General features: G+C 39.4%; 1 protein-coding gene across 2 annotated transcripts; it reads left to right on the forward strand.

Moving 5' to 3' along the window:
* Positions 1-1,784: 1,784 nt before the first annotated feature.
* On the forward strand, positions 1,785-12,765 carry trim35-3 (tripartite motif containing 35-3). Of its 2 annotated transcripts, XR_009435048.1 has the most exons (7): positions 1,785-2,574; positions 2,714-2,809; positions 9,533-9,763; positions 9,841-9,863; positions 9,944-10,065; positions 11,240-12,306; positions 12,379-12,765. XR_009435048.1 is itself a non-coding variant. In XM_059559064.1 (6 exons), the coding sequence occupies exons 1-6, from the start codon at positions 2,182-2,184 to the stop codon at positions 11,716-11,718; spliced, it is 1,344 nt and encodes a 447-aa protein (XP_059415047.1). In that variant the 5' UTR covers positions 1,785-2,181; the 3' UTR covers positions 11,719-12,765. The 2 variants fall into 2 exon arrangements, 1 of the variants encoding a protein (XP_059415047.1); XM_059559064.1 differs by having other exon boundaries at positions 11,240-12,765.
* The last annotated feature ends 5,463 nt before the right edge of the window (positions 12,766-18,228 follow it).

Here is an 18,228-nt window from a genome sequence, read left to right on the forward strand (position 1 = left end):
CTTCTTTCAAGTTTATTTTGCTTGTGCACAAAAAGTCAGTGTTAAAGTCTTACAACCATTTCATGTCTTATTCACTTGTGTCATTACCGCTTTTGAGCTAGGCTTTAGCGAACGAGTCAGTATCTGAGAATTAAAGTGGAAGTGAGTTTAACGATTAAGTAAATGGGGACTGTTTTAATGTTATGTGATCTCATGCCTCGCTCAGACTACACGTCTTCAACCGTCGGCAGATGGCTCTGCTGCTCAGACTACATGACTGCTGTCTGTCTTGAGCTCATTGTGGTGTTCACATGATGTTAATGATCTGCAACAGGGGTCACACACTACACCAGCTGACAACAACTCAATCTTGTCCTGGATCAATGCATGTGAAAATGGACATGGGGAAGAAATTGGTTAACTTAATTTCGTAATTCACTCTTCACTGGGAGTATCTTAAAGTTGTCTGACAAATAATGGTGTATGGACATCTTTCCATGTTTGAAATATCATACCTTCTAGGGCTGCAAGATATTTCATAATCACATCACAGGATGTGTGATATTTAGTGTAGTGATCGATAATCTGTATGGACCAGGGTTCGAGTCGCAGGTGATTATTGGATTAATCGCAAAGTTTAACCATCATACAATGAAGGTTCATCATTTGCATGTGTTTCAGGTCCTGTCTGTCTAAACATTCAGGAACAGGTGTTGTTTTCTGTGCTCACACACAGAGCCACGCAGATGCAGCTCAACACTGAATTCTGTTCTGAAGTGACACTTAACGGGCAAGTGTCCTTCTAAACACAGTTGCTTATGACTTCGGTGAAGGTAAACAACTGACAAAGAAACAAACGTACAGTATGTGTAACAGTATACTGGTTCACAGCAGTTTAAGGTTCCGGATGCTTTCTATGTCATGAATGTTAATCAATCAACAAAACACAAAGAGAATAATCACTTTAAATTTATACAGTGTAGCCGTTACAGTTTTATTTTACAATTGATTATTCAATTTCTGTTCCTGCGTTCTGTTAGACTGGCCTGAAAAATATAAAGCGCTGTTTATCATTGGTAACTTTGTTCTATTATATTTATCTATGCATGTTTATTGTTTATTTTCTATGTTGATTTACTCGCCTACAAAATATATATATTTTTTTTTATTGAACTATTCAAGTCATCTGGTGATTTGCAGTATATATCACAGAAAAACTAAATATGGCATTGTGAGTTTTTGATGTTATTTCGCGCTGTAACTAGTAATGAGGAAGAGATGATGGTCCTGCTGAAATAAATAAACAATAGAAACTCATCACAGAGATTCTATTGGTTTCCATTACATATTACAAACCATCAACTATTAACCATTAAAAACTGGTTTCCTGCAGTGTGTTTTTAGAGGTTTTGCCTAAACTGAGGCGCTACAGCGATCTGTCAGGACACATTTAAGAGCCACAAAACGGTATTTATTGTATGCATTTCTTAACAAAAATTTGAAAGTAGATGCTTTTTGCAATTTTTTTTGTTGTGTTGTATTTTATAGCTTTTTAAACAAAGATGCATCACTTTGTTATATTACTCTTTCTGGTTTAAAGTGTCCGCTAAATTAAGAAATGTGTATGTAAAATGTAAATAAATGTTCTGGTCATAACCTTGTGACGGTGAATGAGGATGATGCAGAAGACATGGAGAGACAGAAACTGGTGTGTCTCTCCAAACACAGACAATCAGCCCTAGTAGATGACGTGTTTAGTGACTTCAGCATGAGAAGGAATCATTTTGACTCGTGAGGTTCGAATAAAGAATACATTGAACACTCGAGCAAATAAAGTGTGTTGAATCTCTCTTTTATGTTACTGATTCAAGGTTTTCTAGCATTAAAGTTAATTTTGAACGCATTTTGTTCACATTACCCTACTGCACGATGATGATGATGATGATCAGAAACTCCTCCCTCTCACACAACACCAGGAAGAGGTTGATGATTTCTCTTCCTATCATCCTGACTCATGTTGGACAAAAAAACGCTTCTAAAGAAGGATTTTTTTTTCTTTTTGAACCGACAGCAGATCTTTGTGATTCTCGTTCATGAAATGAAAGTGAAGTTTAGTTTGTTTGAGCTCATTCTCGTGATTCTTGAAGCCATCATTCAGAAAGTGAAAGTAAAGTTTAGATTTCTGGAGCTCAGACGCTGAAAATGGATTCGCCAGCTGATTATGATTATAGTTGTCCCGTGTGTCGGGATGTTTTCAATGTTCCTGTTATTTTATCATGTAGTCACAGTTTCTGTAAAGAGTGTCTGCAACAGTTCTGGAAAATCAAGAAGTCTCGGGAGTGTCCGGTTTGTAGGAGTTTTTCAAAATATGAACCTACGTCTAATCTGGCGTTAAAAAACCTGTGCGAGTCGTTCTTGAAGGAGAATAACGAGAATCTTTCATCAGAGTCTGAGGAGCTCTGCAGTTTACACAGTGAGAAACTCAAACTCTTCTGTCTGGAGGACAAACAGCCGGCCTGTTTAGTGTGCAGAGACTCAGAGAAACACATCAATCACACATTCAGACCCATCGGTGAAGTGGCTTCTTCATATAAGGTAGGAGATGTAAATTTTTTAAGTTTAAAGATAAGATTTAAACTTTTATAAGTTATATATAATAAACAATGCATGTCTCTGTACAATATGTATTCAATTTACATGAATATGTCATGTGGATTTTCACTTTCAATTTCAGGTGGAGCTCAATCCAGCACTGAACTCCTTACAAGAGAAACTAAAACACAAAGAAAACATTAAAGGGGAATTTGAGAGAACGGTTCAACACATCAAGGTGAGAAATTATTCCTTTGAAATCGAATTTGATGAGAAAAACTTTATAGGTTTTCTCACATAATTGTATTTAACTTTGACTGGAAAACAAAAATATTCAATGCATGTTTTTATTTCATAGTATATAATGATGTAAATTATTATTAAATAATCATATACAGACATTTAAAGTGTAGTTTATAAAATATGTAAGTAACAACAACAAAACATCTGTGTTAGGAGAAACGACAAACAACCAGCGCTACTCTACACTGCTCAAAACTCTCGTTTGAAACATCAGTGGCAAATCCTTTACACATGTAAACGTACTTACAGACTGTGAGTCAGGGTGCTTTCACACTAGCACTTTTGGTGTGCACCCGGGTTCGATTGACGTCAGAGTTCGGTTCGTTTGGATGATGTGAATGCTGTCTACCGAACTCGGGTGCTTACCCGTGAACCGTACCCGAGTCCGCTTAAAAACGGTGGTCTGGGGTGGTTCATATGCACCCTGGTACGGTTCGCTGCTGATGTGAACGCAATCGTACCAAATCGCGGAAGTGAACCGCTATTAATGAGGTATTATTTGATGAAAATGTGTTTGTGTGTGTGTGTGTTTCACTCACTTTCCTGACAAGCGTGACTGACGCGCTGCAAGCAGAGAGCTGTATATCTCATTTCTGTTCACCTTCAGTATTCTTTAGAGCATTTGCAGTACATTCATAAGACAGACATAGGTGCCGTTATGTACCGAAGCCTTGTAAACAAAACAAATGGTTCAAAAACGTAAGTACATAAAAGTGCAGAGAGTAATGTTATCCATTTGCCGCCTTCTCCTGTGCCGTCGTTACTAAGCAACGGGGTAAACAGCTGCAGGCTTGATGACGCAATCGAACCACGATTCAGTCTCAAATATTATAATATGAACACAGTCCAGCGGGGGAGGGGGGAGCAATCAAACTCTGGTTCGGACCAGGCAAGCGAACCTAGTGTGAAAGCACCCTCAGAATAGCCGGCATTGTAGTCTTCTCTCCCAGGATCAGGAAACATTACTCTATAAAATGTGGTGCACACATCTGAATATTTGGGTTGAACTGTTCTGGAACAGTGCTGGAAATAACCACTGATTTCTAGTTGTGTCTTTTTTTTAGAAGGCCAAACTAAGTATTTTCACTTTCGCTATGAAACAGCGTCTCCAAAACATGGCGCCGGCAGCAACAGCAATAATTAAAGAACATTTGGGCCGCGTTATGCAAATCTTCCCACATTGTGATGTAGACATGTGGGGGCGTGTTTAAACATGTCATTTTAGGAGGGCGTGGACGAGTATTAACTTTTATATAGAATATCTCTTTGGGTTTGAGACTTTAGTTTTTGCAACTTTAGGGATCTTATCTTTTCACAAACAGCTTGTAACACTCCAAAAAGAAAGGAAAACTTGAAATCGCATCATATGACCCCTTTAAAACCATCCAATATTCCTCCTCCTTAGGGTCACAGCCACTATTATAAATAGGACGACATGTTACTTTTAAAAATAATTCAAGTTCATGCTATGTAAAGAAACTGACAAAAATACATAAGCTGTAACTTCTGATTGCTGGTTGCTTCGGCAGTGGGTGGGACTAACATGCGAGTGGCAATCCCATTGCCTAGTGCTCACTTTTCACACTCTGCTTTCAGCAACATATTTTAGTCAAACGCAGACAACGTGATAAATATTCCTAAGCAGTTGATTGATTTAAATTCAAGTTTATTTGTATAGCGCTTTCACGATACAAATCGTTGCAAAGCAGCTGTACAATATACGTCATAATAGAGGTCATGAATGTATGAACTAGCTTTTCTGCATCAGAAACAGGTAATGTTTCATAGCTTGGCAATTTTACTGAGACGGAAGAATGCTGTTTTTGTAACATGGGAAGGGAAATATTATTTTCAAAAGACGAGTTGCTGTCTAATATAACATCGAGATTTTTGACTGTAGAGGAAGTAACAGTACATCTGTCTAGTTGCAAATTGTATTCCAAGAGATTCTGTGTACTGTTTTTTGGTAATTTAGATAATTTCGAAGTTTCATCTCCTCTTGAGATATATAGTTGAGTGTCATCAGCATAACCGTGGAAACTAATCCCATATTTTCTAATAATATTACCAGAAGCAACATGTACTGTATACTGAAAATAGCAGAGTACCTAGGACAGATCCTTGTGGCACCTTGACACGCAAGTGATAATTGATATGATTCCCCATTTAAATAAATAAAGTGGTAGTGATCAGACAGATAGAATCTTAACCATCTTAAAGGGGTCATATGATGCAATTTAAATTTTTCCCTTCTCTTTGGAGTGTTACGAACTCTTGGTGCATAAAGATCTGTAAAGTTGCAAAGACTAAAGTCTCAAATCCAAAGAGAAATTCTTTATAAAAGTTAAGCCACACCTCCTAAAATGGCTCAATTATACAGGCCTCCACATGCCTACATCACTACGTGGACATATTTGCTTAATGTCGCCAAAATGTTTATGCAAAGAAAGAAGGCATGGTTTCAGTAACTGCAGTTAGAGTTGAAGCAGCCATGTCAGGGAGATTCTGTGTGTATCTAGGAGAAAGCAAAAGCACTTTATTTGGCCTTTTCGAAAGTAGATGCATTTGTAGGAATCTTTAAGATTAAGACAACAGAACAGCAACGCATTTTATGGATGACCGTTTCGTGAACCTAGGAGAGGAGATCATTCTGACTTTTCTGTGACAATCTGGCTCTTCTGAATCAGCTACTGTAAGTATGTTATTAGTTTAATTATTTGGTATTGAATGTTCAAAATTCGAGTTTTGCATGTGTACGAGAGCGAGACTTTCTTTACATTTATTTTGATAGATGATGCTCACGATTATGGAAAGGGGCGTTACATTTCCAAGAAACAAGTCATTTGTAAGTTTAACAAGTGCAGTTTCTGTGCTATAGTGGGGTCTGAAACCTGACCTGAAATTCTTCATACAGATCATTTTATTTCAGGAACGAGCACAGTTGAGCAGATACAACTTTTCCCAAATATTTTGAAATAAACTTAAGATTTGTAATGTGTCTGTAATTTGCCAGTTCAATAGGATCTTATTGTGGTTTCTTAAGAGGCTAAATAACCTCCAACTTGAATGGGTTTGGGATGTGACCTAAAGATAACGAGTTAATAATATTGAGAAGCGGTTCTTCTGCTACAGGTAACAACTCTTTCAGTAATTTAGTGGGAACAGGATCTAATAGGCATGTTGTTGGTTTAGATGCAGTGATAAATTTATTTAGCCCATCATGTCCTACACTCACCTAAAGGATTATTAGGAACACCATACTAATACTGTGTTTGACCCCTTTTCGCCTTCAGAACTGCCTTAATTCTATGTGGCATTAATTCAACAAGGTGCTGAAAGCATTCTTTAGAAATGTAGGCCCATATTGATAGGATAGCATCTTGCAGTTGATGGAGATTTGTGGGATGCACATCCAGTGCACGAAGCTTCCATTCCACCACATCCCAAAGATGCTCTATTGGGTTGAGATCTGGTGACTGTGGGGGCCATTTTAGTACAGTGAACTCATTGTCATGTTCAATAAACCAATTTAAATGATTCTAGCTTTGTGTCATGGTGCATTATCCTGCTGGAAGTAGCCATCAGAGGATGGGTACATGGTGGTCATAAAGGGATGGACATGGTCAGAAACAATGCTCAGGTAGGCCGTGGCATTTAAACAATGCCCAATTGGCACTAAGGGGCCTAAAGTGTGCCAAGAAAACACCCCCCACACCATTACACCACCACCAGCAGCCTGCACAGTGGTAACAAGGCATGATGGATCCATGTTCTCATTCTGTTTACGCCAAATTCTGAACAGAAACAGAAATCGAGACTCATCAGACCAGGCAACATTTTTCCAGTCTTCGACTGTCCAATTTTGGAGAGCTCGTGCAAATTGTAGCCTCTTCTTTCTATTTGTAGTGGAGATGAGTGGTACCCGGTGGGGTCTTCTACTGTTGTAGCCCATCCGCCTCAAGGTTGTGCGTGTTGTGGCTTCACAAATGCTTTGCTTCATACCTCGGTTGTAACGAGTGGTTATTTCAGTCAAAGTTGCTCTTCTATAAGCTTGAATCAGTCGGCCCATTCTCCTCTGACCTCTAGCATCAACAATGCATTTTCGCCCACAGGACTGCCGCATACTGGATGTTTTCTTTGTCCATTCTTTGTAAAACCTAGAAATGGTTGTGCGTGAAAATCCCAGTAAGAGCAGATTGTGAAATACTCAGACCGGCCCATCTGGCACCAACAACCATGCCACGCTCAAAATTGCTTAAATCACCTTTCTTTACCATTCTGACACCAGACGTTTGCAGACTGTTATAAAAAGAAGAGAGGATGCCACACAGTGGTAAACATGAAGTGAAGTGACAGTGACATGACATACAGCCAAGTATGGTGACCCATACTCAGAATTCATGCTCTGCATTTAACCCATCCAAAGTGCACACACACACACAGCATTGAACACACACAAACCATGAACACACACCTGGAGCAGTTGGCAGCCATTTATGCTGCGGCACCCGGGGAGCAGTTGGGGGTTCGTTGCCTTGCTCAAGGGCACCTAAGTCATGGTATTGCCAGCCCGAGACTCGAACCCACAACCTTATGGTTAGCATTCAAACTCTCTCAGAATCTCAGAATCGATCCACGAATCGTGATGCATCGATTTATTGCCCAAGACCTACTCAATCCTGGCAGGAATCGTTGGGGGGAGTGAATGAACAGCGCTTTCTTCCACCTTCAATACTCCTCCCTTTAGCAAGGCACTGACTGAACCCCCAACTGCAGCAAATGACTGTCCACTGCTCCTGGTGTGTGGTAAAACTAATTGTTAAATGCAGAGCATAAATTCAGAGTATGAGTTACCATACCCACATGTCATGTCACATCACTTTCAGTGTCAATGCCATATTCATAATCTAAAGATAAAATCTGTGTAAGGATGAAAGAACCTGAGATTCTTTGATCTCCTGAGAAACAGACAATAAAAAAAAACATCCACGGGCATCTTCGAGACACCCCTCAGAGTGGAGGAGCAGGAGACCTCCTTCCCTTGTTGCCATTTGTTTCATTTTAAATCCCTTCACCCATTCTTCCTTCTACTCAGTCTGCTCAAAATGATTACATGAAAATGTCAATGCATGTGAACTAACACCCATGTCTAGTATCATTGGAAATGTCTCCATGCAACTGGTACAATGGTCTCAATCTTACAAAAGTAGATTAAAAGATAATACAGATCCTAAGAGTTAAGATATATTTTGCCTACTGTAATAGGAGTGCCCCTTCCCAGGGTCCTACATGTAAATTACCCCCTGTTCCCATTGAGTTGTAAAATCACCCAGGCTTGGGACCTGTCTCCATCTCGGGGGATGTTATGTATTTAAAGGACTGCAGCAAAAGGATCAGGGCCTTCTGTAGCCAGATTGAGCCCATAGCATGAAGTGTGTCCACAAACTTCATACTGTGTATTTTTCTAAAAGTCAGGTATGCATCTTTTACTCTTAGATTCATCTTTGAGAATTTGATGTCTTGTATTGATTTGATATCTATGAATTGGCTATGTAATTGGCATAATCCTTACCTGACTGATAATAAATTGTTACATTTGATTTACTCTGAGTTACTCTGAAATTATTTTCTCAAGTAGATTAAGTGAAGGCTATGTTTCCGCAAATTTGCGTCCAGGGTTAAGTGCATACTAAAACTCTAGATGGCTAGATGGAGCATAGGGCACATCAAGTGATATTTTAGATTTCTGACTAACCGCTTGACTTTAGTTAAGTTGTACTCAGTTGCATTAAGTATGGGGGGCTAGTAAAAGTACTGGTCATAACCGCTGGTTATTGTCTCAGCTTTAATTAAGTTGTACGTAGTTATATAACTGTCGGGGGCTAGAAAGGTAGTGCTAGCATAACCGCTGATTATTGTTTGAGCTTTAAGTTGTACATAGTTATATGACTGTCAGGGGGGCAAGACAGGTAGTGCTAGCATAACTGCTGATTATTGTTTTGAGCTTTAACTAAGTTGTACATGGGTAACTGAGGGGGACTACTAGTCATAACCTCTGACTACTGTTTAGACTGGCGAGTTTGTGATCGTGGGGCACACGTAGAAGAACGGCCGTCGTGGGGCACCCTGAGCGACATAGATTCCTAATGAACGAGTAAAATAAAGTAAAGAGTTACATTAGAATAATCAAATGTCAGAAGAATAAAAATAATAATTAGAGACCGACAAACAACCAATTTGCCTTTCAACCTAAATTCGAGGTCATAATAAAATGGAGTCAGATTAGATAATAAAATGGAGTCAGATTTGAGTTTAACCTAAATTGAATAACTCTACGCGCTGAAAGACAGAACACGCAGGAAACCTTCATCCAGCACCGAATACCTTCCTTGGGCCGAGTGCCTGGACCTTACATCTGCAACCAATAAACACTATGCTATTTTCTGTGGAATCTTTCAACTCTAATCTGCAGATTGAGTTTGACTTTTTGTAACTAGCGTCAACTTTTTTGCACTGTAAATTGGGGAGAAATCAAGGCAAAAGTTGTGTAGTATATTCCTGCCTTCAAGCCATTTAACACAGTAGAATTTTGTGCTAACCCACATTTACTCATTCCCTCTTCATGCTGCTTCAGAATCAGTCATGTCTTTGATTTCAGTCTCAAGCTGATCACACGGAGCGTCAGATTAAACAGCATTTTGAGAAGCTTCATCAGTTTCTCAGAGATGAAGAAGCTGCTACAATAACTGCACTGAGGGAGGAAGAGGAACAGAAGAAACAGATGATGAAGAAGGAGCTGGATGAAATCAACAGACACATCTCAGCTCTTTCACAGTCAATCAAAGACATGGAGGAGATGATGAATGCCAGTGACGTCTGCTTTCTGAAGGTCTGATTTCAGATCATTGATTGATTGTTGATTGATTGATTGAGTTGTTGATGATCAATGGTGTGTTTGTTCTGCAGAAGTTTCCAGTCTCAATGGAAAGGTGAGTGATCTGCTGCTGTCTCTGCTCTCTCTGCTTCTGATCCAGAGTCACTTCAGTTCTGATCCTGAATGTTCTTCCAGAGTCCAGATCTCATCACAGCCGGATCCACAGACTCCTTCTGGAGCTCTGATTCATGTGCCACGATACTTGGGCAACCTGCCCTTCAGAGTCTGGAAGAAGATGCAGGACATCGTCCAGAACAGTGAGTCTGCAGATGATCTGTGCTCTTATGGTTCACACCAAACACAAATGTAATTATTCGCATTAGTAGATTATATATGAAGTCAATGCAAAGATGCAAACAGAGGTAAATTTGCACCAGGCGACCTGAATGCATTCATCTGCCTGATGCATTCTCACGCAAGCCAATCAGCGAAGAGCTTATTGAAACGTCCGGCTGTATTAGAAAATGGGGGAGCAAATTATTATAGCCGTCTGGAGAAGACATTGAAATTAATCGAGTTGTGTGTGCCTCTGTATGGTGCTGCGAACCCAGGCACATCTGCATTTGGCTTTCCGGCGTTTTTGGGACTTCCCCAACAGGTACAAAACAACAATCATATTTATCCACACCATGTTGATTACTCAGAAATTCAGACTAGAATTTGTACCGCAGATTGGCTCAAAATAACAATTTCTTCAAGAATTGGACATGTAACTGGTGTCAGATCTCCCCCAATGGAGTATTTTTGAGGGAATGTGTTGCCAAATCTTTTGGCAAACATCAAAGTAGAATAAAAATTGTGGGTGGTGGAGGTGGGGGGTTGTCACAACTCTTCTATCAGACTATTCAATAAACTGGCATAAAACATACCGCAAGTAATCTACAGCGAGTGATGTGATGCGCAAATGCAAATGTAATTATTTGTGCGAGTAGATTACATACAAAGTCAATGCAAAGATGCGAATATAAGCATAAAAAGCAGCGATCATACCTATCCTCACCATGGTTGATTATTTGCGCAAGTGAGGTGAAAAACATCCCGCGAGCAATCTAGAGCGAGTGACGCGGTGCGCATATTCACGTTGCGTTTGGTGTGAACACACCATTACACAATGATGAATGAAAGTTTTACAGCTTTTAGAATTATGTGTGAAGTATCAGCTGAGCTACTGCACCAAAATGAGCCATAAAACAAGAACATGATATTTACAGTTACAGTGATACAGCAGATTGATTGATTTAATATCAGTTTCTGTTTACATGCGATGAAAATCTGAAAATGTTAATGGATTTACTAACACTGTTGATCAATCACATTAGACATTTTCTTCTGATCACTCAGTGTCATAACTCATAATAATCTGTGTTCAGTTCACTCTTGATCATTAAATGAACATCAGAATAAAAGCATCTGTTGATTGTGTCCCATCAGTTCCTGTGATTCTGGATCCAAACACGGCTCATCCATGTCTCATCCTGTCTGATGACCTGACCAGTCTGAGATGGAGCTTGACCAGTCAACTATTTCCAGATAATCCAGAGAGATTCGACGAGTATGCCTGTGTCCTGGGTTCAGAGGGGTTTAACTCAGGAACACACTGCTGGGATGTGGAGGTTAAAGAGAGTCTGTACTGGAGTATTGGAGTAACTACAGCATCAAACCAAAGAAAGGGACTTGTTTTCTTTAACACTGAGGTCTGGTGGGTCCAGTACGGACTGGATGAGCGGTTTGGTTTTCCTGTTAAACAGAGGCTGGACAGGGTGAGAGTTGATCTGGACTATAACAGAGGAACATTGTCATTCTCTGATCCTGTAACTAACACACATCTACACACATTCACAACCATCTTCACTGACACCGTCTTCCCATTCTTCTGGTGTAATGATTTGAAAATTGTACCAGTTAACTGAATAGTCCGATCCAAGAGCTGTTTGGCAACATGTTCCTCAAAGTGACTCCACTGGGGGAGATCTGACGCCAGATACTTGTGATGCCCTATTCTTAAAGAAATTGTTCATTTGAGTCAATCTGCAGTGAGGAACTGGTCAAGCTTGTTTAAAAAATTCTAACCTTAGATTCCTGGGTGATGATGCAAGGTGCACAGCCAAAGCACCACACAGGACTTGAAAGAGCTGGTTCAAGTAACTGTCAAAGTTTTGACTAGAATTATCAAAAGTATTGGTACCAAGTCAGTACTGGCATTTTACAAATGTACCGAGTTAGTTCAGTACCCACTGAAAGGCTGCTGTGCGTTCAGTATCTCTCTGAGCACTCTGTGAAAATAATCCAGTGTTCCTTTTTATTCGCTTTTTGAAGCATTGAGCATTGTATCCAATCACGGACATGTCTGTGGAACGTTTTAACACTTTTGCCAAAGTTAAGTCAGAATCTGCTCAACATTGCTCAAAATGCCAGTTTTTTTTGCTCTACACACCCGTGCATCCTTTGATTATAAAGTATAAAGACAATGAAAACAAAAGATTCATTGTGCAGTGTAGGTAGCTTCACTTATTATAACAGGAGTTTTCTTTCAAGTGCAGAACTCCATGATCTTGTGCTCAAAACTGTAGCGATCGACAGCTTCAGTGGTTATAAAGGGAGAGCTCTTTACAACCTATTCACAATTTGAATAAAAGATGTATTTTAACATGCTGCCAGGTACACACCCAAAGTATCAGGAGTGACAATTGTTTTGAGAGTTAATCTGAAACTGCAGTGACTGTCATAGTGATAACAATAGCACCAAACGGAAACAAAAGAATCTGATTCTGTATGTCAGAATAGATCAGTGCATCATATCTTTCACACTAGCACTTTTGTGCCAGTGTGCACCTGGGTTTGTTTTGTATAGTATGAACACTGTTTACTGAACACAGGTGTGCACTCGCAAACTGTAACCAAGTCCATCTTAAAAGGATGGTCTTCTAGGGCATGGTCAAGTGAACTCTGGTATGGTTCGCATCAGGTCACTCACTGCTGTATGAAATTGTCAAACTGTGTATTCATGTGTTTACTCACGTGCTTTCCTGATATGCCTGACTGAATTACTGTGAGCAGAGAGAATTTATATTTCATTTTTGGTTGAAGTAATTGATTGCCATGTTCTTTTGAACCCTTAGCTTTACATTCATTTACATTTGTTCATTTAGCAAACGCTTTTATCCAAAGCGACTTACAAAAGAGCAATGATATATTAAAGCTGCAAGCAGCGATGAAAGGGCCCTCGCACTCGGGCTCACCACCACCCGGTGCCCATAGGAGGAACAGTGAACATTGGGCCATATGCTTATATAATAGTAAATATTTGTGCCACATTTCCTGCTGCCAACAGGTGGCGCTATGATTATAACAGAATATTGACATGTAAATTTCTTCAGGCCAGGACTCTTACCAAACATGCAAAGTTTCGGGCAGATCAGACAAGTCATGTTTAAGTTAGTATAAAATAATTCATTTCCTGTTGCCAGCAGGCGGCGCTATACTTAGAATTGAATATTGGCCTTTAGTTGTGTTCAGGCCAGTACTCTTATAAAACATGTGATGTTTGGGTAAGATGGGGAATTGTATGCATGAGTTACAACAACTTCTTGTTTCATAGTATTAATAGCATCGTTTTGCACATACAAGTATTGCTAGAATGTTTGAAAATATTTCTAGCATGATTAGCACACAATGGCATATTTTACTGTGTTGCAAATAGTGCATAAAAGTGTTAAAAATGACACTTCCTGTTGCCAGCAGGTGGCGCTATGACTATAACCGAATATGGGCATGTTGATTTATTTATGACAGGACTCTTGTCAAACGTGTGAAGTTTGGGGCCGATCGGACATTGCTTGCCTGAGTTACAGCATCTTCCTTTTTCACTGCATTAGTAGCATGCTTTAGCACTTAGCTTAGTGTTGCTAGCATGTTTTAGTATGCTTCTAGAAGGTTGCCAGCATATTTAACACTTGTTGATGCTTTTTAATATGTTCCTAGGAGTCCATAACAGTGTTAACCTTGTCACTTCCTGTTACCAGCAGGTGGCGCTATGACTATAACGGAATTTGGCCATGGGTGTTTGTTCAGGACAGAACACCTATCACTCGTGTGAAGTTTGGGGAAGATCGGACATTGCTTGCCTTAGTTATAGCAACTTCCTTTTTCACTGCCTTAGTAGAATGCTTTAACACTTAGCTAAATGTTGCTAGCATGTATTAGCATGCTTATAAAATTTTGCCAGCCTATTTAACCCTTGTTGATGCCTTTTATTATTTTGCAAGGAGTCCATAACAGTGTTAAACATGCCACTTTCTGTTGCCAGCAGGTGGCACTATGAATATAATCAAATATGGGCATGTTGATGTTTTCAGGACAGGACTCTTGTCAAACGTTTGAAGTTTGAGGCAGATCGGACATTGCTTTCATTAGTTACAGCAAATTCCTTTTTCACTGCATCACTAGCATGCTTTAGCATTTAGCTAAGTGTTGCTAGCATGTATTGGTATGTTTCTAGCATGTTGTGAGCCTTTGTAACACTTGTTGAGACTTATATGTTCCTAAGAGTCCATAACATGTAACTTCCTGTTACCAGCAGGTGGCGCTATGACTATTACTGAATTTGGTCATGGAGTTTGTTCAGGACAGAACACTTATCACTTGTGTGAAGTTTGGGGCAGATCGGACATTGCTTGCCTGAGTTACAGCAATTTCCTGTTTCACTGCATTAGTAGCATGCTTTAGCACTTAGCTAAATGTTGTTAGCATGTATTAGCATGCTTATAAAATTTTGCCAGCCTATTTAACCCTTGTTGATGCCTTTTATTATTTTGCAAGGAGTCCATAACTGCGTTAACCATGTCACTTCCTGTTACCAGCAGGTGGCGCTATGACTATAACTGAATTTGGTCATGGGTGTTCGCTCCGGACAGAACACCCATCACACGTGTGAAGTTTGGGGCAGATCGGACATTGCTTTTCACGGCGAAACATCAAACTTTGTCAGGCCGCCAGGGACACACCCCTTGACGAAAACTCAAAAGCTTCGCAATTTAACGTCACAAAGGTCTTATGATGACCCTCACCAAATTTGAAGATAATCCGATTAAAACTGTAGGAGGAGTTCGTCAAAGTACGAGGCATGGAAACGGCAAAAACTGAACAAAAATCGTACAGGAAATTCAAAATAACTTACTTCCTGTTGGGTTTTGGATTTTGTACCAAGATACTTTTTTGTAGGTATTGGTGTGTTACACGTGCGTACCGGTTTTCATGCATGTACGTGAAACGTAGCTCGAGGGACACTCCGTTGAAATTTACCAGGTGGCGCTATCGAGCCATTTTGCCACACCCACTTCTGAAACCTATATCAGATGTAAATTTTCCCCGGTCCTGATGCGTGTGCAAAGTTTCGTAAGTTTTGGAGCATGTTTAGGCCCTCAAAAATGCGCTTCATTACGGAGAAGAAGAATTAAAGCTGCAAGCAGCGATGAACGGGCCCTCGCACCCGGGCTCACCGGCAGCGAGTGGCTTTAGTAAATAGGTGAACGGTGAGAAATATGCATTTAAACTCATAAATATAAGTGGAATATATCAATGTTTATTCCATATATGTGCCAATCTTTCTGTTGCCAGGAGGTGGCGCTATCATTATAATGTAATATTGGCCTTCAGATGTGTTCAGGGCTGCACTCTTATCGAACATGTGAAGTTTGGGGAAGATCAAACATTTTATGCCTGAGTTACAACAACTTCTCTTGCTGCGGCGAGACATCAATTTTGTCATTTTTGCCATGGACACGCTCTTTAACGAAAACTCAAGATCTTCACAACTAAACATCACACAGGTCTTTAGATTAGACTGACCACAAAAATAACATTGATGTCATAAAATTTCTAGGAGTAGTTTGTCGCAGTGTAAAATATTTCACTTCCTGTTGCCAATAGGTGGCGCTATGACTATAACTGAATATTGGCATGTAGATCTGTTCAGGTCAAGAGTCTTATCCAACATGTGAAGTTTGGGGCAGATTGGACATTGTATGTCTGAGTTACAGCAACTTCCTTTTTCATGGCGAAACATCGAAATTTGTCAGGCCACCATGGACACGCCCTTTAACGAAACCTCAAGTCCTTCGCAATTTAACATCGCAAATGGCTTTAGATTACACGGACCAAGTTTGGTGTTCATCTGAATAAATCTCTAGGAGGAGTTCGTTAAAGTACAACCCCTGAAAATGGCAAAAACAACACCAATTTTGCAGGGAAAATTCAAAATAACCGACTTCCTGTTGGGATTAGGATTTCGTACCAAGAGACTTTTTTGTAGGTATTGGTGTGTTACATGTGTGTACCAATTTTTGTACATGTACGTGAAACATAGCTCGAGGTGCACTCCGTTGAAAGTGTATAGGTGGCGCTATCGAGCCATTTTCCCACACCCGATGGAATATTGGCCTTCAGATCTGTTCAGGCCAGGACCCTTATCACACATGTGAAGTTTGGAGAAGATCGGACATTTTATGCCTGAGTTATAACATCTTTTATTCCCATGGCGAGACTTTGAATTTTGTCACGGCGCCATGGACACGCCCCTTAACGAAAACTCAAGATCTTCACAATTTAACATTGCACAGGCCTTTAGATTATACTGACCATAAAAAAGCCATTGATGTCAAAAAATTTCTAGGAGTAGTCTGTCGAAGAGTAAAATATGTCACTTCCTGTTGCCTATAGGTGGCACTATGACTATAACTGAATATGGGCATGTAAATATGTTCAGGTCAGGAGTCTTATTAAACATGTGAAGTTTTGGGCACATTGGACATTGTATGTCTGAGTTATAGCAACTTCATTTTTCATGGCGAATCATCGGAATTCGCCAGGCCGCCACGGACACGCCCTTTAACGAAACCTCAAAATCTTCGCAATTTAACATCGCAAAGGCCTTTAGATTAGGCATACCAAATTTGGTGTTGATCTGAATAAGTTTCTAGGAGGAGTTCGTTAAAATACAACTCATGGAAATGGCAAAAATGACACAAAATTTGCTCATAATATTAAAAATAACCGACTTCCTGTTGGGTTTAGAATTTTGCTCTAAGAGACTTTTTTGTAGGTATTGGAGAGTTACATGTGTGTACCTATTTTCATACATGTACGTGAAACATAGCTCGAGGCGCACACCGTTGAACATGTATAGGTGGCGCTGTCGAGCCATTTTGCCACATCCACTTCTGAAACCCATATCAGATGTTCATTTTCGCCGGTTCTGAGGTGTGTGCAAAGTTTCATGACTTTTTGAGTATGTTTAGGCCCTCAAAAATGCGATTCATTCTGGAGAATAATAATAATAATAATAATAATAATAAACGGAGCAATTCCAATAGGGTCCTCGCACTGCAGTGCTCGGGCCCTAATAAGTGCTATAACAAGTCTCAGTTAGCTAAAAGCAGTACACGTAGCAAGGGCTTCTAAATAATATAACAAATAAAAAGAAAACAGATAGAATAGAAAAAGAACAGAGCAAGCTAGTATTAGAGGTCTTATATATATATATTCATAATTGCATAATAAATTAAAAGAAAATGGAATACAAAAAGAAAGGTAGTTACATTTTTTAAGAATAGAATTAGAATAGAAATAAATAGAATTATCATTCATGACAAATGGATGCATGTGCCATTCAGTCTTTCCGCTTTTGAGACTAAATCAACATTTTTAAAATCTGTAGTTCCAAATCGAAGCGTCCATTAATTTTGCCATCTTCTGCATAGTTGTTACCTAGCAACAGCTGTGACTCTTTCCATGCAAACATTCCATGCTTGGGAACCAAAAATTTCCACGTCAACACAATCAAAATTGGACCAGGAAATCGAACCAAAGCACTCTAGACTTGCCACTTGCCAATATATTATTTACTTATTAATGATAATAATAATAATAATAATAATAAGTATATCATTGAATATATATATATATATATATATATATATATATAATTTTTTTCTTCTTCTTAAAATAGTTAACTATAGTTCCAGCGAAGTGATGCAGGGATTATGTCCAAACCTGGGAGATTAATTTTCTCTGGGGTCCCTCAAGGTTTTCTTATGGGGTTTTTCAATTTATGAGTAAAATAACGTCTGTGGTAATCCTAATTTGACAATACATTGATGTTTTTGTTCTGTAACGTAAGCGGCACACACCCCAAATGTTCTCATGTAGTCATTTATTACAATACATACAATAAACTCATAATAAAGTCATAAACTGAAAACCTCACAGGAAGATCTTGAGGGAACCCATGGTGAATTAATCTTCACTTTTGACATAATCCCTGCTCCACTCCATTGTTTTTGCTATGATACCAAAATTGGTTCCAAATATCTTGAAATGTTGGTGTTAAGGCCGATTACTGAAATTCTGGTAATGAGTAAAAT

Source organism: Carassius carassius, chromosome 9 (genome assembly GCF_963082965.1).
Source record: "Carassius carassius chromosome 9, fCarCar2.1, whole genome shotgun sequence".
In the NCBI taxonomy this organism is placed as follows: domain Eukaryota; kingdom Metazoa; phylum Chordata; class Actinopteri; order Cypriniformes; family Cyprinidae; genus Carassius; species Carassius carassius.